Source organism: Magnolia sinica, chromosome 6, assembly GCF_029962835.1.
Source record: "Magnolia sinica isolate HGM2019 chromosome 6, MsV1, whole genome shotgun sequence".
In the NCBI taxonomy this organism is placed as follows: domain Eukaryota; kingdom Viridiplantae; phylum Streptophyta; class Magnoliopsida; order Magnoliales; family Magnoliaceae; genus Magnolia; species Magnolia sinica.
In genome coordinates, this window is record NC_080578.1 from 60,968,949 (window position 1) to 60,996,271 (window position 27,323).

General features: G+C 43.2%; 1 protein-coding gene across 4 annotated transcripts in view; it reads left to right on the top strand.

Annotated features, from left to right (window-relative positions):
• The window catches only part of LOC131248790 (probable catabolite repression protein creC), a 97,787-nt gene that overhangs the window by 23,413 nt on the left and 47,051 nt on the right, over positions 1-27,323 (top strand). For all 4 annotated transcript variants that reach the window (XM_058249243.1, XM_058249246.1, XM_058249244.1 and 1 more), the window contains 2 exons: positions 15,399-15,486; positions 15,594-15,677. In XM_058249243.1, coding sequence (XP_058105226.1) covers positions 15,399-15,486; positions 15,594-15,677 — 172 coding nt within the window. The remainder of the gene's footprint in view (positions 1-15,398; positions 15,487-15,593; positions 15,678-27,323) is intronic.

A 27,323-nucleotide genomic window follows, 5' to 3' on the forward strand; every position in this document is an offset into this window, starting at 1 on the left:
TTTCTGATACTACCAATGTTATCAGTATCGCTACCAGTGTTTTCGGTATCGTTGAGCTAGAGATAAAGATAATATCGGAGATAATTCGAACATTGGTTGTGAGACTAGCCATGCTTTATGGAATAGAATGTTGGACAGTTAAAGGAACATGTTCATAGGATGAGTGTACCTGAAATGAAGATGTTGAGTTGGATGAGTAGTGTTATGGGTAAAAATGGACTGAACTAAGGCGACCGGTATTAGAGAATAGCAACCCCAAAAAGTAGCTGGGGCCCCATGACCAAGCACGACCTCCATGAACAACTCGACAACCTGACCACAAACAGAGAGTCCTGCCGCTGCCAAGCTCTCGTTGCTACAATTAACGAATTATTGTGCGGGTCAATTCGATCCCAGCCGAACACTTAACTCTGGAAAACTAACATCAAGACGTCCGCATACCTTAGATCCGCAGCTCGGCCTTAGCTGGTTGGGCTCGACTGTCTACTATGGTCTTCTCAAGGTCCAAACACTCGACTTTATCATAGGGATTGTTCTGAGATCTCTGTCGAGGATCTCAGAGGACGCCCATGACACGCACCTACGAAACGGGGGAGTTTTCCATCTATGGAATTCGTCCCAGGGCTATAAATAGGGTCCCAATTTATAGAGAAAGGAATACTATGCACTAAAACCCTAATGCAAATAGACCCAAATTCCCTATCTAACTTTGGCATCCAAGGGTCCCTTGCCTTAGCTAGGGTCTCCATTGTTGTTTTACTTGTGCAGGGACTCAGGGGCCTAGTTAGGACGACCAGAAAACTGCATCAACAGTTGGCGCCATTTGTGGGAATATGACAGGTAAAGCCACTCCCATTTTATTTGCTATCTCCAACCATACCATGGCTAAAGGCAAGAAGAAGACCTTAGCCGCCATCACAGCGCCCGCATCGGCTTCAGTCGGTTTTTCCGTTAACATTCGAAATCCGCCCTCTCAGCATCAGGTGGGTTCCACCCCCGTAGTGCCCATGCCCAGGTCTTGTAGTTGGAGTGGTCGACTTGTCTCTTTGGAAAACCAGGTTGAGGCTTTAAATGGCAATATGAACTGACTGATGAAGATCCTGGAGAGACGAAACCCACCCCCGACCACGAGGCAGAGGTCGGCGCTGCCATCGATCATTCTCGACCTCCATAGGTCCCCCAGGACCTCTACGGAGCCAGGATACAACCAAGGCAGCAAAACCAAGCGCTTGCTCGAACTGCAAGAATTGCCACACTCGCTGAATTCGACCTGCGTCATATGCTGGAGAGCAGGAGGCACGACAGAGCCCTTGAGGCAGTAAGGGAAAATGAGGTCCTCTAGGAGGCAAAACTCAAGGAGCTACGGGGTCAGATTAGCGATATTCGCCAAGCCTACCATGCTCAAATACCCACCCCTGTCGAGGTTATGCTGGAGGAACCGAGCCGCTATTTACCAACGACATCATGGGAGCACAACTCCCGCCCAGATTTCGAATGCCGAATATCGTCCCCTACTCTGGATCCAGCGACCCAGTCGAGCATTTGGAATCGTTCAGGGCATGGGTGGAGCTCCACGATGCGTCGAGCTCGGTTATGTGTCGAGCCTTCTCATTGACTCTATCAGGAGTAACACGGAAATGGTATCGATAGTTGAAGTCAAAATCCATCAGCTCATTCACACATCTCAACAAGACCTTCATTACGTAGTTTATTGGAGGGATGATAGGCGGAAGCCGACGACTCACCTCCTCACTATCACCCAAAAGGAGGATGAACTGTTGGAAGATTAGTGCGTTTCAACTAGGAAGCAGTGCAAATGGAAGGTTATTCAGATCAGATAGCCTTAGCCACCATGATAGCTGGTCTCAGAGAAGGAAGATTTCTCTTCTCGATCGACAAGAACCCTCCGACAACCTTAGCTGATCTCGTTAACGGAGCCCAGAAATACTCCAACGCCGAGGAGCTTTTCTACTCGTGAAAGGCCACTTGAAGTGTCAGGAGCTCTTCTAAGGACAAGAATCACAAAGAAGAGGTGCAACCGCAAGCTGTCAGCAACGAAAGGAGAAGGGACGATGACTCAAGCAAGGGTCAACGCTTGAACTGATGGCTAGAAAGTAGATTCCATTCCTACACTCCTTTAAATACTACTCCCGAGCAGGTCCTCATGGAAGTTTGTGACAAGAGGATCTTGAGGTGGCCAAATAGGATGAAGACCGATGCTAACAAATGGGACGGGGAAGTATCGTTACTTCCATTGTGACTAAGGCCACGCCACCAGCGATTGCTTTGACCTCAAGGAAGAGATTGAAGCCCTCATTCGCAATTGACATCTGAGGGAGTATGTCTATAGGAGGAGGGAGGAGCAACCAGATTAAAGGACCGAACGACAAAGTCATAGGAATGATAACGAAGCAACAAGAGAAATCCGCACCATATTCGGTGGGCCCGCGGGAGGAGGTGACTCTAACAGAGCTTGCCGAGCTCATGCTAGGAACATAAGCAGTGGTAGTTCGGAGCATCACATTAACCTCACCAGCAGGCCCTTGAAAGAACAGAAGATAATCCCTTGCAACTTGACGTTTGCCGAGGAGTCCATCCGCACGACGACGCCCTGGTAGTGGCCATGACGGTGGCCAATCGCAAAGTGCACCACATCTTGGTGGACACAGGTAGTTCAGCCGGCATCCTCTTTTCCGTCGCCGCAAGATGGGAATCGGTAGATCTTGACTCCGACCCATGTGAACTCCTTTGCTTGGATTCGCAGGAGAGAAAGTCACCTCCGAAGGAAGTATACAACTTTCGGTGACTGCAGGGGAAGGAAGGAATTAGACAACAATGATGGTTGACTTTCTGGTGGTCGACTCCCCCTTTGTCTAAAACGTCATCCTTGGACGACCATCCATCAACGCCATGCGAGCAGTAGTCTCAACATACCATCTCATGATGAAAATTTCCATCGAGTACGGTGTTGGGCAGGTTCGGGGAGACTAGCATGAGGCCCGCCAATGCTACTCCACGACATTAAGAGTAGGAGCGCGATAGCATACAATGGCCATAACTTCCCTTGACCCCTGAGAGGAATCACTTGAGAGAGGGTCCCCTATAGAAGACCTGGTAGCTGTTGCGAGTCCGACCCGACCCGCACCATTCAGGTTGGCTCATTGCTAGCTCTAGGTCCACATGATGAGATCGTCGTTCTACTAAAGCGATACGCTGACACCTTTGTATGGTCTCATCGGGACATGCTCGACATCAAACTGGACGTAATGGTCCACAAATTAAATGTGGACCCCGATCACTGACTGGTGAGACAAAAGCGGCGAGCATTTGAGCCTAATCGATACGCTGTCATCGGTGAGGAGGTCGGGAAACTCCTTAAGGTTGGATTTATTGAAAAAATATACTATCCTAACTGGATCGCCAACGTCGTTATGGTGAAGAAGGCCAACGAGAAATGGCGGGTATGCATTGACTACACAGATCTGAACAAGGCATGCCTCAAGGATAGCTTCTCTCTCTCTAGGATCGACCAACTGGTCGACAGTTCGGCAGGACACAAGCTGCTCAGCTTTACGGATGCCTACTCGGGCTACAATCAAATCGCTATGCATTCGCACGACAAGCAGAAGACAACCTTTGTCACCGACAAGGGCCTCTATTGCTACATGGTTATGCCTTTTGGATTGAAGAACGCTGGAGCCATATATTAGCGACTTGTCAACAAAATGTTCGTCGAATAGATCGGACGCTCCATGGAAGTATATGTCGACGACATGTTGGTCAAAAGCGTAAAAGCTGTAAACCACATGACCAGTCTTGAAGAGATGCTTTCTATCTTGAGAAAATATCAGATGAAATTAAACTCGAGCAAATGTGCCTTTGAGATGAGCTCAGGGAAATTCCTTGGTTTTATGGTCAACTAGAGGGGAATCGAGGCAAATCCCGACAAGATACAAGCTCTTTTGGATATGAGCTCGCCTATAACTACTAAGGAGATCCAGTGCCTCACAGGTAGAGTCGCTGCCCTCAGTAGGTTCGTCTCCAGAGCTACTGACAAGTGCCTTCCAATCTTTCAACAATTGAAGGGTAAGGCAAAACTGACGTGGACAGATGACTGTGAGCAAGCCTTCTAACAATTTAAGCAGTACCTAGGTTTGCCCCTTCTACTCTCCAAGCTCGAGCAAGGGGAACCATTGCTGCTTTACCTGACCGTCTCACCCGCAACAGTGAGTTCAACCCTGATATGAGAGGTTGAAGGCAAGCAACTCCTCGTCTACTATGTCATCAAAGCACTAGTCCCGATAGAGACTAGATATCCCGATGTCGAGAAGCTCGCACTCGCCCGAATAGTATTAGCACGCAGCCTCCGCCCTTACTTCCAGGCCCATACCATCATGGTTCCAACCAATCAACCTCTTCGCCAGGTACTCCAAAAGCCTGAGCTGTTGGGAAGGCTAATGAAATGGGCGATCGAGCTTGGCGAGTTTGATATCAAGTATCGACCCTGGACTGCTATAGAAGGCCAAGCAGTGGCCGGCTTCACTGCCGAGTTCACCAACACCGGTGCAAGGATAAAATCAACCCCCACATATGGACACTTCATGTTGACGGGTCATCTAACTCTAAAGGTAGCGTGGCAGGCATCATTCTCATCTCACCTGACCAGACCTGTAACCAATATGCCTTAAGATTTGGATTCCTAACATCCAACAACGTGGCGGAATACGAGGCCCGTCTTGCTGGGCTCAGGTTGGCAAAGGCGATGGGAGCTCGAACCCTGAAAGTCTACAGAGATTCTTAGCTCATTGTCAACCAAGTGGCTGACGAGTATCAAGCCAAAGGGGAGAAGATGATTGCCTATCTCTAGAAGGCGAAGGAACTCGGCCAATTTAGCAAATACGAACTCAGCCTGGTCTCCTGGACCCAAAACTCCAGAGCAGATGCCCTGGCAAAGCTAGCATCGACAACCGATGACGATATCGCCAGATCAATCCCGATTGAGTTCCTACCTGCCTAATATCAATAAATTTGGGTCAGAGACTTAGAGTAGGTGCTTCCTATTGTCCCCTCGATCCCGTTGTCCCCACTCTAAGCTAAATGAACCCAATCATCAATTACCTTCGAGAGAGCAAGCTGCCCCAAGAGAAGATTGAAGCTCACAGAATTCGAAGCAGGTCGGCTCGGTATACCATGGTGGGAGATATCCTTTACAAAAAGGATTCTCCTTACCATACTTGAGATGCCTCCGACCTAAGGAAGTTGAATACATCCTAAGGGAAATCAGTGAAGGGATCTACGACAACCATTTCGGTGGCCGAGCCCTCGCCCACAAGGTCATTCGGCAGGGATATTACTGGCCAACTATCAAGAAGACGCCAAGCAGTATACCAGGAGATGCGACAAATGCTAGCAATTCACTGCGATACCTCGACAACCACCCGAACAGTTGACCCTCATTACTGGACCATGGTCGTTCACCAAGTGGGGAATCAACATCATTGTCCCACTACCGGTAGGCAAGGGGCATATCAAGTTCGCCGTTGTAGCGGTCGACTACTTTACTAAATGGGCCGAGGCTGAGCCGTTGGCCAAAATCACCGAGCAATAGATCACCAATTTTGTCTGAAAAAATATCATCTGTAGGTATGGAGTCCCACACACCATCGTTTCAGATAATGACAAGTAGTTAGATAATGCGCGATTCCAAGGTCTGTGTGAGACTCGGGATTTGAAACGCCTATTCATTACCTTGGCACCCGTAGGCTAATGGGTAGGTAGATGCAATCAACAAGATCATCAAAAACCACCTCAAAACCAAGCTCGAGAGGTCCAAAGGAGCATGGGCTGAGGAGCTACCACATGTTCTCTGGGCATACTGAACTACTAGGTAATCAACAGGGGAGACCCCCTTTTCTCTAGCCTTCGGCGCAAAAGCTGTCGTACTAGTTGAAGTAGGACTCCCCACCGCACGGGTCGGCTCATGCATCGAAAGCCAGAATGCCGAACAGATGACACTGATTTTGGACCTACTCGAAGAAGAAAGAGGATGAGCACAACTGAAAATCGCAGCACGCTAGCAACATGTCGCTCGATACTACAATTCTCGAGTTAAATTACGAAGGTTTCGGGTGGGAGACTTGGTCCTCCGCGAAACCTTTCAAAACACAAAGGAGCCCGACTCGGGAACCTTGGGGCTGAGTTGGGAAGGACCCTACAGGATAATTGGCACAATGCGTCCAGGGGTCTACCGACTTGAAGATTTGATTGCACAACCCTTGCCTCACCCGTGGAATGCCGAGCATTTGAAAATCTACTACTCTTGAGGACTTGGGAAGTACTCCAACTAGGAGTACCTCGTGCAACTGATCTATTCGACTAGAGCGACCCCTCCCTTCTCAAAGGGAAAAATGGTGCTCAGGAAACTTCTGTTCTCTGTCTACTATTTTCTTACAAAAAAAGAATTTTTCGTTGTTCTCAATTATTCGAACTGAATGGCTAACCATGGGGGGCTTCCTTGGATCCTAGGGAAGGAAATCCTCCTACTGACTGCTGAAACTACTATTAAGTGGCCAGCACGTTAGCTCTCCTCCACTATTTTACGAATTCTACAAGGAAAGAACTTCCCCAAATCAGGGGAAGAGAATCTCTTTCAAATCCCGACCATCCGAGCTGCACGATCGACCATAAGGACTTCCCTCAATTGAAGGGAAGAGAGTACTTGTTGCTCAGCCTAATACTATAGCTGGCATTTTGGGGCAGACTTGTTAATCCTACTACGTGCAACCTATCACTACCTCTATAAGCCTCGACTTGCTATACTACAATATACTATAAGAATTTGAAGAAAACATATAAACAACAAAAAGTTCATCTTTCATTGACAAAAAGTTGATTACAAAAAAAATAAAAATGGCTACAAGTATAGAGGGGACAATGAGGCTAGTCTGCTCGGGGAGGGTGCTCGGCTCCAGCGACATCCGGAGTCGGATCTTGAGAAGCTCCTTCCTCGAAGTTGCTCAGGTCGAGTTCGAGGAACTTTCCCTTAACGTCTTCAAGGCATTTCTCATAGCCGCAACTATAGAACACCGCCACATTGTTAGCTCTTTCCTTCGAGGCTTGTTACCCTTCCACCGCCATGACCTTAATTGATGGGATGGACACCTCGACCTTAGCCAATTTGGTTGCCAAGCTAGCCTTAACCTCCGCTAGCTCAGCCTTTAACCTTGCGGCCTTGGCCACTGCTTCAGCCCGTTCCCTTTCAAAAGAAGAAAGGCGCGACCTCGTCCCCTCTAGCTTGGCTGGTGCTGAACCCTCCTGCTGGGCCTCATCGAATTGGATCTTTAAAGCAGCCTGGTCATCCCCAGATTTCTCCAGAGCCTCCTAGAAGGCTCCGGCCTTAGCTGTCTTGTCCTGGAGCATCGCCTCCATCTGTTCGCACTCCTCGGCTGCTCACCTCACTGCTCAGCTACTCGCCTCACTGCTCAGCTACTAACCTCACTGCTCGGCGGGCGGACATGAGAGTGGGGACGAGCTGAAACAAAGAAGACATGTTAGAAAATGTCGACAATTCACAAATGGACATGCATGGCCAAGGAGAAGAAGTCTACCTTGTAGCAGTACGTGACGACGTCCCCTAGAAGAGTCACCAGATGAGTATTTTTACGAGCTCAGTGATCTGCTCCTCTGGGACATGCCTAGCCGTTCATGCGGCAAGGCTATTCATATAATACCCAGAGGCAGAGGACCTAACTCCTCGACCTCATCGGCTCGTTGGCCTGAGGTATCACCATCCTCGGCCTGAGCCTGGGTTGTCGGGGGGCTAGGGCTCATCGGCGGGGAGAGTCTCTTAGGCCTGGGGAGTTTCCTCCAAATCTATCACCTTCACAGCCACGGGCTGGGGAGGAATCACCGAAGCTGGAGTGCCCTAAGCTCCTTCACCCGCAGTGGCCGGGGCCGGCTGCTCCACGACAAGCCCTTCATTGATGGGCTCCGAACTCATCTTCACAGTTGTGGAGGACCCCTCCCGCTTCGCCGAAGGTACAACAACCCTCCTCTTCACTACTGACTTCTTTTGGACCATTTAGGCCTCAGAGGGGGGTTGGGCTCTTTTCGCATGGCGTTGGAAGTTGGTCATTTCTGCACGACAAGACACTCTTGGTTAATACAAAAAATTAAAATTAAAAAAAAAATAAATCATAATCTGAACATAACCTTCAAGACGATTCTACGACCCACTGTCTACCTCGTGGAGTGTGTCGGGAAAGTCTGGATTGGTGTAGGAGGTCGGGCATGATCAGCATGCTCCAGGCCTTATGAGCAATGCTCGTCACCTTTGCTCGGTTCACCTGACGGCGCTGAAGGTCGGAGAGAGGGGGCCGAGTCCTAGAAAAACCTACAAAAATGATCAATGGTGAGCAATCATATTTACAAAAGCCAACGAAAATTACAAGTCTGTTGCTCGGCAATGTCCAACCTGGATTGGCGAATTTGGTGGGAATCCGAGACAGCAGCCCGGCCAAGTCAGCAACTGTGGCCTCCCACTCTCCAGATGCCCAGAACCATTTGTCATTCCAATTTTTGTTGGAGGACGGATTTCTAGTGATAAGGGCTTGGCCCTTGCTTGCCCATGCCGAGAAATAGTACCAGCTCAAATGCTTCGGGCTGGCCTTCGGTTGGTACAAGTATACGAGTTCCTTGGCCGTCAGCTCGGCGTTTCTGAGTTGGAACTAGAGAATGTAGGTCCCCAGCAGAGCTCTCCAGGCATTTGGAATGATTTGGCCCGGAGCCAGCCTCAAGCGAGAAGTGACCTCTTGCATAATCCGATGGATGGGGAGGCGGAGGGCACATTGTAAGGTGACCAAATAGATGGCCACCTCGCCCTTGCGAGGATCGCCTGGAACTTCGCTGGGCTCGGGAGCTCGGAGTACCAGAATTTGGTACTCCGACCTAATTCGAACTAGTCGGTCCATCTCAACCTTGACCTAGAGGGGCCAACATCTACTGGTTGCTTAGCAGAGGATTGAGCTGTCGCCCTCTTCGCCGGAGCAGGCTTCGTCACTCGGCTGTGACCCAATGGTATCGGAGATGACAGATCGCAGGGAGCTCCCAACTGGGAATCCTCACTCTTCGACTTAGAGTCACCCTGGAAAGCTTTGGGCTCAAGGCCGTTCGTCCGATATGTCGGATCAAGGAATGAAGGAAAAAGAAGAAAGCATGGGAGGAAGAAGGAGAGGAGCTCGCCGGAGCAGGGTTTCTGACTTTCTGGAAATCTCCGCGTTCGGGAAGTCTGGAGAAGCGGCAGCGAGAGCAGTGGAAAATGAATACGGTTTTAGATTTTACCCCCCTTTTTATAGGGGTCCTCGGCCGCAGGCATTAATCGCCCGCATTAAATGCCGCGGCCGAGGAGACGCCACAGCGCATGTGCCCTTCCACATGGTCGCTTTCTATTCGAAGGGCGACCCAACTTCCAAGGTGAAGCCACGTGTCCACACGTTACGAGCTGTAAGCTGAAGAGACACCATGCAAGCGCATGCTTCCTCGAGCGCGCCATCACTATCATTACGAATCCTCCTCGATTCTCGCACATGCTGCCTCTCTCCCTTGCAATGATGACAAATTGATCCGACCACCCAGCCAAAAAATACTGCATGCGTCAGGCCTCACCGACTTACTTCCCGAGCTTGTGGAATAAGCTCGAAAGTAGGGGGGCTACTGTTATGGGTAAAAATGGACTGACCTAAGGCGACCAGTATAAGAGAATAGCAACCCCAGGAAAGTAACCGTGGTCCCATGATCGAGCATGACCTCCATAAACAGCTCAACGACCCGACCACAAACAAAGTCCCGCCGCAGCCGAGCTCTCGTTGCTACAATTAATGAATTACTGTGCGGGTCAATTCGATCCCAGCTGAACACTTAACTCTGGAAAACTAACATCAAGACGGCAATAGACCTTAGACCCGTAGCTCGGCCTTAGCTGGTCGGGCTTGACTGTCTACTACGGTCTTCTCAAGGCCTGACCACTTGAATTTATCGTAGGGATCGTTCTAAGATCTCTGCCGAGGATCTTGGAGGACGCCCATGATACGCACCTACCAAATGGGGGAATTTTCCATCTATGGAATTCGTCTCAGGGCTATAAATAGGGTCCCAATTTACTGCCTTAATCAACACCAGTAAAAAAAAAAAGGATTGAGCAGAATTCGTGCAAACTGAGGCCCATCAATGATTAGGGTTTGTAATAATAAAGATTTCAAGAATCATGTGCAATAGAAAATTCCATCTCCAGTCCAGCAAAAATAAAAAAATGAATCAGGTGCCATAAAACAATGGCCCAACTAGCCGTTGGATCTAACCGATCCAATCACACAAACAAAGGGTGTGGATAGACTTCATTGCACCGCACGATCACCTAGGAGAAGATCACATTTCCTTAATGAAAATTGCAGATCTGTTCACTACGTCCAAGAGGCAGCTCCTGTAGATTTGATTGAATAAAGGTTCCTTGTGTAGATCAATGCTCTGATACCCATGTAAATGCCTAAACCATGAAGGAGGTGTTGCCGACAGCAACCATTGGCCCTAGAGATCAGTGTCCAACATGATGTGGGCCTGACAACACATGCTGCCCACACACTTCAATGCAAGTAGAAAATGGAAGAAGTTGTGTCGTCTAGTGGAAACCCTAGTCGACAAGGAAACTTGTATTAATGAACAAAAAGGGGCCTAAGACCCATTATACAGAGAAAGTGCAAGTGGGCCCAAGACCAAACAACATTAAAAAAATAAAAGGAAAGAAATATGATAACTGTTGAACACTTTTCAACTGGGATGGTCTCTCATAATCTCTCCTTGGTGTTTTTTTTTTTTTTTTTGCTTTTCCTTTTTGTAATAAAATTTGAGTTGCCAATAAGAAAAGGTATGTAAGAATTCATTATGCTTGCTAGTGGTCTGAGAGTTTTCCTCACACTCGTTTCTTCAAGCATTTGATTCATACTCCAATGCTTATTGTCACTGCCTAAGTGCTTCCCCAAGTGTAGACCATGCAGCAATTGTACTAACAGTCCCGTTGTGGACGAGTCAGTCTGCAAGTCTTATGCACTAAACTTTAGGATGGAACACAAACATGAGAGAAAGGACGAATTCTATTACTCAAGATCTCCAAAGTTTACAAGTTTCTGACGATGATTACAAATGAGGACCCTTCATCCTTATATAGCTGTAAGAAGCTTCTAATTACTTTACATGGATGGTTAGAATGGTACCATGAGGCAATCATCCGATTGCTAGGAACACTCTAGAATAATGCATACCATTCTCTCTACAAAGACCTACTAGAGAACTTCATGATATTTTAGAGATCTTCATACTACAAAATTCTTGTCATCTCGTTATACAGCCTCTTGGGTACAAACCAGTGTTTTAAATAGCGTGTAGCGTATAGCGTGGCATTTGGCCTTCTATAGCGTATAGTGTAAGCTACACAATCCTTAATATTTTTAATTAAAATAATAGAACATATGATAAAATTTAGAAAATGCATAATTTCTATGAGTTCTTGACTACAAATCTGGATCACTTATTTCCATGCAAAATCTCTCTCTCTCTCTCTCTCTCTCTCTCTCTCTTTGCCTTTAGACATCTCTAAGTATGACTTCTTTTTTATTTATTGAAACATCACAAATTCATGACATAGACCACAATTTGGATGGTCTGGATTGATCTAAGTGCTCTATCTACGAAATGGACCATAATTTGGACAGTTCGGATTAGTTTAATGTAGCGCCGTGTGTCATAGGTACAAGTCATCACCATATTAAAATAGGTGTTTAACTAACATAAAAAAAAACACTTGAAAAAAATGAGATTTCAAGTAGCTTACGCTATCCACGCTACACACTACGCTACGCTACATATAGTGTACACTACATGCAGTGTAGCTTACGCTACATGCCCTGTAGCTTATGCTACCAGGGAATTACGCTACATGCGTACGATACGTAGCGTTTTCGCTACGCTACGCTATGTAGCGTACGCTACAGCGCTACTAAAAACACTAGTACAAACAAAGGAAAAAATGTTGAACTCCCTTGAATAGCTCCTTGGAGATGTTTTGTTCATTACACTCTCTCCCACCTATTGTGTCGATGCCCTTGTTGACTACTCTTTGATGATCTTCCATGTCAGCTCCTTGAATCATCATTGTGTCTTCTTTGTCACTCTCGACTAACTGCAAGGATGAGATCATCTCAACATTTCATTCCCCTTTCACACCATTGGAACTGAGCATGGATGCCAGGATGCCCATCATCCATGATGCAAATTGTCCCAAGGAAGTGTAATTGCCTTCGCCTCATTTAGGAAATCTATGCCCAAGATGACCCTGAAGTCATCTAGTAGAATGTTGAGAGACTTGTCCTGCCAACGTGTTCAATAATGTTAACGGTGGTTGCAATGGCCACCGCCATTACCGTTACGATACGGGTCGTAACGACCATTATAACCCCTGTAATGGCCGTTACGACATTTTTTATTTTTTGAAAAAAACATGTTTCTGGACCGTTTCAGGATCGTTACAGGCTGGTTTTTCTGTAAAGGCTGTTTCGACCCTGTAATGCGTAATAGTCATGGCGGTTACCGTTATGTAATGGTTGTTACGTAATTGTTTTTGAATACCTTGCTACCCACTGACGTGTAGCTCCACATTTGCGGCCACTCCTTGAATAGGCTTTGCTCTGAAGTTAGCCACCCCCATCTTGCGTGAGCTCTTCGCTAGAGTCAAACTCAGTTACTTTGCCTCCTCTCCTAAGATGAAGTTGTGGTCACCACCTTATCAACCATGGCCCAAGTGGACACCCCGTAGATTCCTACATCTACATGAACTCTCATCAAAGCGGTGTGGCTTTCTTCGCCACTTGACCTTGCAATGCGCTTAGGAACTTGATTCTCAACCCCTCGTTTTCCTCTTAGTTTAGACTAAGCAACTTGAGCTCCCCTCCTAAATCTTGTTTGTGCCCTTCATTGTGTGAGGAGTTGCATGGAGCCAATGTGTAATTCCTTATTGGTTCCATCCTTCTCATTATCTAGCTTCACTGCAAGGGTTTTGGACTCCTGTTTGTTCATGCACTCCCTACCCAAGTGAGACCAATTGCAGATGAAGCATTTCACCTCCCATGGTTTGAACATTTCTTGTATGTGCTTACCACTCGTCATCGCCATCCCTGCTCCGTGATGGCTTGCTAGACCCATCCTCGTGGTATCGATTTTCTTATTCTCCCTTCCCTTTCCCTTGATTCTCTTCTAGGCTATCTTGCTTTACTCATCCCTTGTGAACTATATCTCCAATATTGCCATGGTCATCGGAAGATCTTGCTCACCAATTCTTATTGGGCCCAATGTTGGTTCATCCTTAAAGTTGAAGAGGAGTTCCTTCTTGAGCAAATCATGCATCTTTGGCATAAGCATGACCGACCACGTGTCCTTCAACTGCTTGAGATTTTGCCATGCAAAACTTGATACTCTCGGGATAGAATTGCTGTTGATATCTCTTTTAAAGTCCTCTAAACTTTTGATAGTTCATGTACCTTGCTTTACGTTTGCATGATGCTTGTGCCACCATAGGGTCATAGACAATGAGTGCATCACTACAGTCTATACCATAGGGTCATTGACAATGAGTACATCGCTACAATATGCACCGTAGGGTAATTGAGAATTGAATACATTGCCACAACATGCACCTTGGTCCCACTCGTCCTCTACTGAGATGGCTCAAAAGTATTTTTCAAGTTGCAAAAGGATTTGATTTTTTTTTTTTTAAAGGAAGTTGCAAAAGGAAATTGTACGACTCCCTAGCATCCCCTGATCCATTGAAGGTCCTAACTAAGTTTGTCTTTTGCAGCTTAGATGCTCCCCCAATGAGCATACTCCCATTAGCCATAGTTCCCATTAGCCATATTTCTTTTAAATAAGGCCCAGTTTCCCCTCATTTCCTTAATTTGCTCCTATGGCTTGGTGAGGGTCCATAATAGCATAGCCTGCAAGCCTTGCATTTCTTAACATTGAGTGGTGGCCCATGTTTTCATTAGCATGCAGCGTATCACGTAGCATTCTACCCTTTATGGCTACTTTATATCTTTTAGTCAAAATTTTAGGAAAAACTTTAAAAAAAAATGCTTCATTTTTAAAAAAAAGTAAGAGAATGTTCGAATGGATAGGTTGATTCCATGCTATAGAACACCACAGTGGGCCCCACACAACAAATGATTATAGAACAAGCTTATTCTATAATATTGCACAATACCGGCCCAAAAATAAATAAAATATGGATCCACCCTGCTGGACTGGGTGGTGGGTCACACCATAGAACTAACCAACTGTAAGCCACCTAAGAAATATCAAGCCTATCCAATCATCATGTGGGCCACACCATAGAAAACAATGCACTACCACCCAAACACTTCCATTGAAGTGTGGCGGCCGACATGATGGTTGGATGGGTTGCATGCCATGCCATATACACACCACAATAGGCGTCACGTAAGAAAATTGTTGTAGAATACTATCCTACAACATTGCATAGGAACCAGACTCCTAAAAAGAAAAAGAAAAAAATCGTAAAAGAAAATCCCAAAAGAAACCATAAATCTTTATCCAAAATGAGAAGGAACTCACCGAGAGATGTTAAGGGGCAAGAACATACCTCCATCAAGCTCGAGAAGGGATTCAATCAATCATAATTCTAGCCATCTCTAGAATTCTCTACGTAAAAAGCCGCTAACATACAAAAAGAGCAGAAAATGGCCAAGTCCCTTGAATAGCTCGTTGGAGATGTTTGGTCAGTCACATTATGCTCTTAACAATTAACTTTCAGATGTGCTGGCCCCTCTGCTTTATTATTATTATTATTATTATTATTATTTTATTGAAACTGAATTTTTCTATCCTGGGCTTTAAAATTTTAATCTGTTTTTGGCAGTAAGAGTTCATTAAGTTGTCACAAAAATGCAGCCATATTATCAATGCATTACAATTTTATATGGTAGCTTGATCATTATCATATATGCATTTTTCCTTGGAGCCTTTTGACTTTATTGTCAATAATGTTGGTCAGCTAGCTGTTCAAATGCTACACTTATAATAAAGGCTTTTAGGATGTTTTTATATGGTTTACATGGATGATAAAGTAATATGGTTTCCTGAAGTTGAATATGAGGGATGATATCAGGGATGAAGAATGGAAAATGGGGAGGATGATAGCATTACAATATGTTTCGATTTTGAATTGTTATAGGTTTTGTCAGTTCTGTTTATTGTATGCAATTTCCAAGAAAGCTTATATGTATTTGTTCGTGTCATTTGGTAATCTAAATGTTTGTGCTGCTGATTGTTTTCCACAGTCGATGCACTAGTATTGCATGGGTGCCTGAAGGTGATGGGGCTTTTGTTGTTGCCTATGCCGATGGAAACTTATATGTTTATGAGAAGGTAAGCCCCATATTCATTGTATTCCGTGATCCACATCAGGCTTATTTTGGGCTAGTTGTGAATCTGCCTAAACTGAAAAAGTTTATTCTGCTTCCACTTTGGCTTAGAGTAAGGATGGAACTGGCGATTCTTCATTCCCTGTTATCAAGGATCAAACTCAGTTTTCTGTTGCGCATGCAAGATCCAGTAAGGTAATTTTCTAATTGCTGCTTTCATTGCTATCTGAGACAGCTTTGCTATGTTTATCTACTCTGTTGCTATGTTTTCTTGTTTTAGCTTGACACAATCCTAGACTTATTTTTCTGTATAACTTCTGTGTTTAACAATTTCAAGTGACAAAATTTACCGTTAGCTGCACCACTAGACTAGAAAGATCACATGTTGAAGAACTTTTACAGAACTGTGTCGTTGTTGATTATTGCAAATGAAGTATCCACAATTTGATTTTCTACACGGACACAAGCAGCAACAGTCTTCTTAGGACCTGTTTGGATAGAATTCGACCAGTTTGCAAAGCAGCGGATGCTGCAGGAAAGTGTTTACATTTGCTTTCCCCTCCTCAACAAAGGGAGTACAACTTTTTTTTTTTCAAAAAGACAAATGGAGGGAAAAGAGCTTGCCTTTGATATGATATTTTAAATGGCAAATTTGGAGGAAAATGTTTCCCTTTATGGGATTGCAATCCAAACAGTTGCAAATGTAAAGGAAAAGCATTTTCCAGGACTTCTTCAATACAACAATTGGTGCAAAGGGTTTTGCTTCCCCTAGCACTGACGTCACTTGCATTATGCTTATGTCATAAGCAGTGTTTTCAGTATTGGTGTCCATGCATGTATCACACCCTTGGGAGACGGAAACATATTAGGTATCGCATGGGAAATATCACATGTATCATGTAATGTATCGCTGCTTTGGGAAACATTGGGAGATTGGTCGAATTTTCAATGAAACTTCAGGGGATGTTAAAAAAAGTCATCATTGCACTCTAAGAACTCACAAAATTCGCAAAAACAGGTATACATGATAAGTTTCCTTTGTATCAGGTCCTAAACTATGTGATGTTAGAAAAAAGTGATACAATTATATTAAAAATCAGTTTATATAATTTATAAATCATAGAAGACATGTAGGAAAGCACAACCAATACATTCTACAAAAAAAAAAAAAAAAAAAAGTGTAGTAAGAGAAAACATAGCTGTGATGTGCCCTCTGCGCGGCTGTGCCTTAGGCCCCACAAAGAATTATGCAGCGACTCAATGTCATCATCTCCATCTCCACGGGACTGGCCATAGTGTTGCTCCTCCACAAAGCGACAACTATGTCTAGGTCATCGTTGAATGATACCCATGAATATACTCTCTAACGTATCACTGATACTCATCCTCCCTGAACCGGATCAGTATGCTCATTTGTGGGTAATGTGTGATCATCACCGTTTGTGGCTAATATGAATCAACAACTAGATATGGGGTGGGCATATATTAAACTCATGAATGCATGTCACCCATAGTCCCACCTTGGTTATCCTTGCCTGTTCGTGGAAGCATACTCATGCTCGTAGCTGAATCACTGTGTACTGCAATTGCTGGAGTCGCTCGTTGCATATCCACGAGGTCCATAACCATATGGTCTGCATTCATATTGTAGCATAGAATGAGAGCTGCCCTGCCCATCATTGACATCCATGGACCCCATGCTCCATGCTAAAGAGTCCTCTTAAGCACCACACAACTGCATTTTCTTATGAAGATTGTAAGCCCATGCTTGACAATATGAGGATGAGGACGAGGACCATGGGCTTCATCCTTAGCGACATGCTCAAAATCTCTCTTCCTAGTGAATGGGCTAAGAGGCCTCTAACGCTGACTCTCGTGAAGAACATCGCTGTTGCCACCCTTCCATCATCGTCGTCACCATCACCACTAGGCCCGCCACCTTCGTCGCTCTTCGCATCACATTTGGCATCATATTGAGTGTGGTCACCATGTGTCTCATAAGATAGTAGGGCCGATTGCCTCCCTACACTCCTTGTCAATAGGTCAAAAGCTTCTTGGGGTGATCTTGCATCCTTTACAACCACATCAATGTTGATGTCTTATGATGCCGTCTCCTTTGCTATATTCGTTTTCGATCGACCATTTGCTTGATCTAGGTTATCTGACTTAACCTAATCATAAAATGGGTCATCTTTATATCAAAGTGCAGAGAGATCATCTAAACCGTTTTCTCTTATTTAAGTTGCTTAGAATTTGTGGAATGAAGTTAGTAATCCATGATGTTGCATGTTTTAAATTCTTAATTATGGATTTTTGATGGGGGCATCAGAGGACCTACTCGAGTGTACCAGAGACGGAGACGATCACCCACATTAACACAACTTTCTTTGTGGATGGGAGATGAGTTCCAGATGGGGCCTGCCGAGCTATTTTGAAGACCCCACATGCATTGGACGTGCATCAGGAAGACCCCACTTTGGGATGATGCATGTGGGCTGCTTAAGAGACTATTTTAGTCATATGATATCTATTTCGTGTTGATCCGACCGTTGAATCTTGTCGATCAGGCCATCGGGCCACCAGATCTTCCTGATATGGGCCCCTTGGACCCTGTTCTTCCTTTCTTTTTCTTTTTTTTTCTTTTTTTTAAAATTTTTAAATTTAAATTTTGTTATTTTTAGGATTTATTTGATGGTTGGGATTGATAATAAATGTTTTAGTTTTCTTATTTTGGATAATGGGCCACTTTACTTAAGTGAGTGGCATAGTTGTAATTATACTGAATTTTAATTCCGAATTTTTTAATTATAAAACTACAAGGGGAGTGGAGTTTCAACCCTAGTGGTGTTATGGAGAAGAAATAAAAAAGAGAAGCTTTCTTGTGTGAAAGAATTTTCGTCTTTATTTTCTAAGTTTTTTTTTTTTTTTTTTTTTTTTGAAAAAAAAAAACCTCCCTTCCAATTACATTGTGGAAGGGTAGAAGCTTGTTTGGTGGTGGATTCTAAGGTACATCCTTCCTCTTCTTCTTCTTCGAAAGGTATTCTCTTCTTCTTGTCTTCCTCTTTTCCCTTCCATTACAACCTTCTAAACCCTAGATCTTCTATTTCTTATTTTCCTCAATTTCTAAAAACTCTAATTCTAAAATCCTCAATTCTCATTCACTCTAATTCTCCATATTTCAAAAATTTCCCCTTCCTAACCCTAATCATAAAACCTACTAGTCATTTTTTTGAGTGTGAAACGTGCCTATGCTAGATTGGAAGTTCATACTTCCAATTGGGCCACTCTTGAACTATTTTATATTTTCGTGCACCGTGTATGTGAAGACCTAGGATCTTCATGTTATAAATCTGAATTTTTGAATCTATTATGAGGATATGCTTGATTTTACATGTTGATTGCTGAAATTAATGTGTAATTGATCTCTCATCATGCATCCTAGGATAGTGTCCATCATCCTGCATCAAATTTGAACTTCGATTTTCGATTTGGGAGAAAATGGGTAATTCTCACCCATTTAGCTAGCAATTAGCGTGGTAAAATAATGTGAGAGTGCTTGAAGCTTAATCTATAGATTGACGAACTTTTTGAAAATTTTGTAAAATAATTTTTTTATAGAAAAATATCAAAAAATAAATAAAATATATATTTTAAAAAAAATTAGATTGACCAATGTTTGTGCCTAATATTTACTTATTTACGAGTGTTTGCTAATCTTAACAATTAGCCATACATTTATTTATTTTTTAAAAAAGTACAAAACAAATAAAAACATTTTTAAAATAAATGAATCATACATTGTAGCACAAATTTAGTGCAACTAGTTAATACATTGAATGTGCTAATAAAGGATATGAATATAGCAATATTAGTGTTTTTTATATTTATTTTATTATTTCTTTTTTAATTGAAAAATAATTAAAATTTGTGAAAATATTTGAGACAATATTACTTGTTGTTCCTAACATTTTGTTTTTGGCTTTTGAATGTATTTCTTGTGTTTTCATACATGTCTTCTTAGATTTATAAATGATATGAACTGATTTTGAATATAGTTGCCAAGGTATTCAAAATCGGTTACGTAATAGTAACGATCATAACGTCCGTTACGCAATAGTAACGGTTGTAACGTCCGTTACGCAACAGTAACGGTCATAACTGTTATGTGTTACGGGGTTGAAACCGTTATGTGTTACGGGGTTGAAACGGCCATTACAGACAAAATAGGCTGTAAAGGCTCTGTAACGGTCCGTAATTGTCCATAACAACCTCGTAACACCCCTTTAATGGTCCTGTAATAGTTTTTTCAAAAAATAAAAGAGGGCCGTAACGTACGCTATGCCCATATCATAAAGGTAATGATGGTGGCCGTTACGGCCACCGTTACCGTTTTGGAATACTTTGATAATTGCAGTACTTCCGCCAGATAACATATAGTCTTAAGACCCTAAGGAAACTTATCATTTGTTTTTATTTTTATTTTTTTTTGTGATCTTTTAATTTTCAAGTGTTTAATGATGTCTTTTTAACATCCCTTGAAGTTTCATTGAAAAATTCGACCAATTTCCCAATGTTTCAAAAAAAAAAAAAAAAAACGAGAAATTATCCGATATATTCGATATTTACCATGTGATGCCCGATATGTTTTTGTATCCTGAGGGTGTGATACATCTGTAGATATTGATACTAAAAACACTCCCCCAACCAGGTGTTCACCCCATCGCTCTTTGACACGTGCCCATAATATTTGCTCTTGGACCCTTGTTAGTTGTTACGAAGTGGATTCCCATGCTGCCAACCAATGTATGACTGCATCCCTTTTCCATACATTTTTTACCTGTAAGGCAACAATAGGCAAAAAAGAATGTAAGCACATTCAATGTACTAAATACATAAATATTATGCCTAAATAACGTTTGTTCAATCTATTTTTTTTATAAATATTTTTAATTATTTTCAGTACTTTTAATTATTTTTTTTCAAAAAATCAAAAAGTTCTTCAATCTTTAGATCAGTTTCCAACTACTTTAACACTGTTGTTCTACACACTAATTGCAAGTTAAATGGTGAAATGGGAGATTTTGCATTTTCCCAAATTTCTGCCATTTCCCCCAAATTTAAGAATGAGAGTGTAAATGATATTAAAATCAGCCAACACTTGTAAACTCACAAGTATTAAGGCTAAATAACATCTGGTTGATTGATTATTTATTTATTTTTTTAATTAAGTACTTTTCAATATTTTTAATTAAAAAATATTTTCTTTAAAAATTTTCAAAAGTTCCGTCAATTTGTAGATCAATCTCCAACCACTCTAATGTGATTTTTCCACGCCCTAATTGCAAGTTAAAAATTCCCCAAATTCACAAACTGGAGGTTCAAATTCATTATTGAGCATACAAAACATACAAGATCATGGATTATCATCTTTATTAAGCTAATTTCAAGTTCGTTGGTGGGCTACCTCTGTAAATGTTGTAGATTGTAGTTTTTGCTTTCCAGATCTTTGGTATGTTTCGTAAATCTTTGTATATATTTTCGCCAAATTAATAAATGATTGCCTTTCATCAAAAAATAAAATAAAATAGCCATATAAAACTCTAGAGTCCCATCACGTTGAATTCTATGGCAACATCCTTCTCAATCTTTCCGCAATTTCAGTTTGAGGGTATAAGATTCTAGTTCTCAATCTAAATTTAGGTTGCTACTTCGTTATCGATGAGAGTATAGGACTGTATTTTTATTTATTTATTTATTTATTTATTTTTTTTAAAGAGCAAAAAAAATAGTATACGACCATAATCTTGGGTTGCTAAGAGCAGTAATCCGGATTGCAAATGACCCACAAGCTGGATAGCAAGGGTGGTATGCAGGGTGTCCCAAATCGGTTACATATCGGCCGTAACGGCCGATACGTAACGGTAATGGTGGGACCCGTTACGCGATACGGGGTGATGCAGGATATGAAAATTAAATATGATATGCGAGATTTCAGGCTTAAGATCACGTTAGTTCAGAAACAATTACACAAATTCCATATCCCACATGAAAGTCCAAACATTCAATTAAGGGGAATCTATGCGGGTCCAGGCCTACACATGATAGGGCTGGATCAATAAAAATTATGAACCAAACAATACTCAAAGATAAGAAATAATCATCCACGCATGCATAGTAATCAATCCCTAATCCAAGGGATTCAGAAATTCCAATTCGGGGAACCCTAGGGTAAGAAAATTGGCAAATAACTTAGGGAAAACGTAATCTACGGCTAGGATTCATAAAAAACGGCTATGAGAGGACAAAAGAGGATAAAAACCTGAGCCAAAAGACGATCCCGTGTGTGGACGACAACAATGGCCAGACGGACGTGCGTGTGATCCCGGCTGCACGTGTGTGGGGCCCACTATTCAGAAAAAGGCCACCTTGGCCCTGGTCGGCCAGGGATGGTCTCCAAAACCCTCAAATCTCAGCTTGATCCGATGTACGGTTTGTGTGTGGTGCTCCGCCGAAGTTTCAGCTCGCCTGCGGGCCGAAATCTGGAAACCTGCTGTAATGAAGAAATCTGATGCAACAAAAGGACGAATTTGAAGTACAGATGGTGGGGGAAGATGGAAAAAAAGATAGAGGATGGGGGTGAATCGGGATCGATGTGGCTTCGCATTACGGTAATTAGCCCTTCGAAAAGGGAGGGCTTCGCACCCATTTTTGAATTCTTCCACAACTCACGAAGAGAGCAGAAAAATAAAGCAGGAATTTTTTTTATTAGCTTTAATCCCCCAAAAGAACTACAAGGGGTGCCTATTTATAGGGAAAATCCTATACCCCAAAACTCGCACCATGTGCGCATCCTATTACTTGGCGATGAAGTAAACTAAAATAAAAACCAAACAGAGAAATCTAAAGCGGTCACAATGTTCTAAATAATAACAATAAGCAAAACCTAAAATATGAAATCAATCCGACGAGTGGGCCACGATCATGAGATCCCATGATGGGCTTTTCTTGATTATCGGGCCCAATCTTTTGAACCAAACTTCGTCTTCTAGGTAGGAGGCCCTCCCTGGACGTCGTCATCAAGACAGATCGATGGTGGGGCTCTCCTACTCCGTGCGTACCTGAAGTTCCTCCGCAGTGAGCCACGTGCTGTCTGAAGCTGGGTGTGACTTCCGCTTGACCAGGTACTTCTGAAACTTGCTGTCCGACGTTAAAACTATCTGATGGTCCAGGATATCCTCTCTTTCCTCTCTGGGTGTGTGAAGGTTAGGTATAGGAGGGAGTGACTGAGAAGAAATGTTAGGAAGAATAGGTATGGGAGGTAGAGGCTAAGAAAATGGGTTGGGACGGGTAGGTATGGGAGGTAGAGGCTGAAAAAATGGGTCAGGACGGGTAGGTGTGGGACGTAGAGGCCGGAAAAATGGGTCGGGAAGGGTAGGTATAGGACATTGAAGTTGAAAAGATGGGTCATGACAGGTAGGTATGGGAGGTAGAGGCTGGGAAAATGGGTCGGGATGGATAGGTATGGGAGGTAGAGGTTGGAAAAATGGGTCGGGAGGGGTTGATATGGGACGTGGTAACTGGGAAGATAAGTCGGGACGGATAGATATGGGAGGTAGAGGCTGGGAAAATGGGTTGGGAGGGGGAAAGGTCTGATGAATTAGGATGGTTAGGCGAAAGGCTAGATAATGCACCAATGGCCCCTTGAAATGCAACTAGATCCTCCACATTGAATGTGGAACTAATTCCCATAGAGGGTGGAAGATTTGCCACATACGCATTGAGACCGTTTCATTTTATAATTTTGACGGGTCCAGCACTACGCGCGTGTAACTTACGAACGGCCCCCGGAGGATACCGCTCGGGCCTGATGCGGACCATCGCAGAGTCCCTTACATTGAATTCTTTGAAACATTTATGTTGTTCTACAGAAAATTTGTAATGTTCATTACTAGTAGTGATCTTCTGCCTGATTTCTTGATGCCATGAATGAATGTGATGCACAAAAGACTCTGCAAGCTCTGACGGCCTATGGGACAGTGACATAGGGACAAGATCAATAGGTTTCTCAGGTTTATAACCAGTAACGACTTCATAAGGACTGAGACTTGTGGACTTATCGATGAAACTATTAAACGCATACTCAGCTGTAGGTATTATGGTGTCCCATGTTCTGGTGTGCTCTATATCCCTCCTAGGGGGAGACTCATCCAGTGGATCATCAGGAAAGACATCACGAAACTCATCTACTACCGGAATGGCCTCAGTGGGTAACTCTATACTAGCCTCTGGGGCACTCTCTCTAGCCACAAGGCCGTACGTGTTTTGCCACTCAAAATAGTGGTCTTGATGCCCCTGTTGGGGTGGGTGCACGGGTGCATGCCCATGACTGGATTCCTTGGCCACCTCCATTCATTGGTCTATTCTCCTGGCCACCTGCCTGAGATTGAACATCTACCCCAATGCTGGGATTTGTCCTGGCGGAGGCCTTTAGTTGGGTAATGCACGCATCAAATTGATCAAAGCGTTGGTCTATATATTGTTCATAGTACTTACTCAAATACTCGATTTGCTGGGACAACTTGTTCATTGACTCTAGCAGTTGCTCCATGTTTAGTGTAAGGTGTAAGCCAAAACCATGACCCATACGTGTAGGCATACACTGGCTAACTCAACCTAAGGACTTTCTATGACGACTATATGCGTCTAAAAACTAAATGACCCTACGAGACTCTATATAAAGGAGACTACTACACATCGTTACGAAAATTCAGCTATATATATATATATCAGGGACTACGGTTTTCTAGCAGCTATATATGATGGACTGGATGCATGAATGACTCAAACAAACTAAACCCTAATTATGTGGTGAATTCCCCTACAAGAACCCTAGGCTCTGATACCAAATTTGATGCAGGACATGAAAATTAAATATGATATGCGAGATTTCAGGCTTAAGATCACGTTAGTTCAGAAATAATTACACAAATTCCATATCCCACATAAAAGTCCAAACATTCAATTAAGGGGAATTTATGCGGGTCCAGGCCTACGCATGATAGGGCTGGATCAATAAAAATTATGAACCAAACAATACTCAAAGATAAGAAATAATCATCCACGCATGCATAGTAATCCGTCTCTAATCTAAGGGATTCAGAAATTCCAATTTGGGGAACCCTAGGGTAAGAAAATTAGCAAATAACTTAGGGAAAACGTAATCTAGGGTTAGGATTCATGAAAAATGGATATGAGAGGATAAAAGAGGATAAAAACCTGAGCCAAAAGACAATCCCGTGTGTGAACGGCAACAATGGCCAAACGGACGTGCGTGTGATCCCGGCCGCACGTGTGTGGGGCCCACTATGTAGAAAAAGGCCACCTTGGCCCTGGTCGGCCAAGGATGGTCTCCAAAACCCCCAAATCTCAGCTCGATCCAATGTACGGTTTGTGCGTGGTGCTCCGTTGAAGTTTCAACTCGCCTGCGGGCCGAAATCTGGAAACCTGCTGTAATGAAGAAATCTGATGCAACAAAAGGACGAATTCAAAATACGGATGGTAGGGGAAGATGGAAAAAAAGATGATGGAGGATGGGGGTGAATCGGGATCGATGTGGCTTTGCACCACGGTAATTAGCGCTTCGAAAAGGGAGGGCTTCGCACCCACTTTTGAATTCTTCTACAACTCACCAAGAGAGTAGAAAAATAAAGCAGAAATTTTTTTTATTAACTTTAATCCCCCAAAAGAATTACAAGGGGTGCCTATTTATAGGGAAAATCTTATACCCCAAAAGTCACACCATTTGCGCAACCTATTACTTGGCGATGAAGTAAACTAAAATAAAAACCAAACAGAGAAATCTAAAGCGGTCACAATGTTCTAAATAATAACAATAAGCAAAACCTAAAATATGAAATCAGTCCGACGAGTGGGCCACGATCATGAGATCTCGTGATGGGCTTTTCTTGATTATCGGGCCCAATCTTTTGAACCAAACTTCGTCTTCTAGGTAGGAGGCCCTCCCTGGACGCCGTCATCAAGACAGATCGATGGTGGGGCCCTCCTACTCCGTGCGTACGTGCGTAGGTGAGGCGGCTTGTGTGCGCGTATGCGCGAGATGTCCCTATCATGGGGCCGTATCGGCCGATGTCCCGATTTTGTACCCATAACGGCTGTTACGGGCGTAACGGTTGGTACTGACCTATACTGGCTGTTACGGGCCTGGAAAAAAAAAAAAAAAAAAAACTTACCTTTTTCCTTTCTTTTCTTATTCTTCTTCTCTTTCTTTTTCTTCTTCTTCTTCTTCTTCTCGGACAGTTGTGGCCCTGCTGCGGCTGCGGCTGCAGTTGCAGCCTTCGTCGTCGTCTTCTTCTTCTTCTTCTCTCTCTGTGTGTGTGTGTGTGTGTGTGTTCTTTCCCTCTTTCCCTCTTTTTTCTTCTCTCTTCTTTCCCTCTTTTTTCTTTTCGGTTTCCCTCTCGCCTTTTTTTTTTTTTTTAAAGGTGTACCACACCAGCTTAGCTGCTGTAGGTACGTGTCACCCTAAGACGAGCGCCAACGCTCCTGGAGCTCCGAGTTGTACGAACGGTTCAAAGGAGATCAAAGTTATATGGGCTCCACAGTGATGTATTTATTATATCTACACCATTCATCTATTTTTAAATATCATTTTAGAGCATTACCCAAAAAGTGAATCGTATCCAAAGATCGACTGGACCACACCAAAAATAGCAGTGGAGATGATGATTTTCACTGTTAAACAATTCGTAGGCCAACCATAACATTTATTTTCCATCCAATCTGTTCATAAGGTCAAAAAGACCTGAATGAAGAGGAAAAACAAATTTCATATTGATCCAAAAGTTCTGTGATCCCAAAAAGGGTTTCAATGGTAGACGTTCAATCCCCCACTGCTTTTTGCAGTGTGGTCCACTTGATAATTATATCTATATTATTTTTCATGTCAAGCCTTAAGGCGAGCTCGTCAAATGAATGGATGGTTTAGATATAACACATACCTCATGATTAGACCCACAGGACCTGCTTGCGTTAAATGAATGGACTGCGTGCGAGTTACGCAGCACGCTACACATTTTATTAAATAGTACACGTGCCACATGGGCCCCACCATGATGTATATATTTATCCATGCCGTCCATCCATTTTGCCACATCATTTTTAGGTTATGATTCAAAAAATTAGTAAGATCCAAATCTCAGGTGGACCACAACATAGGAAACAGTGGTTATAGAATGCTCACCATTAAAAATTTCTTAGGGTCCACTATAATGTTTATTTTCCGTCTAACCTGTTAATAGGGTCACGCTGATGTGGATGAAGGGAAAACACACATGTCAGCTTGATCTAAAACTTTTGTAGCCCCAATAAATTTTTAATAATAGTTGTTTAATTATTGTTGTTTCTTATGGTGCGGTCCACCTGAGCTTTGGATCTGCCTCATTGTTGGGCTCATGCCCTAAAATTATTTGGCAAAATGGATGGACGGTGTGGATATAACACATTTATCACGAGTCCAAAAAACTTTGACACTCGTGTGCTACACTTCACAATCCGAGTCCTACCTAATTCCAGCCCTTAAAAAATTGTACACTAGACATGTATTAACTTAAAATTTACCAATTAAATTATGGACTGTAATTGCTAACTCAAAATGCCAAAATCAAATTGTTTGAATAGTTTTAATTGTTAATTTGTGGACGCTTATTTTTTAAAACAGGGCCTTTTGATTTTTTTTCATGATTCACTATCCAATAAATGTCCACCAATTCACAAGTGGGATAATGCCAATAAATTGCATGAATTTGAGGCTGATTTGGGGCATGA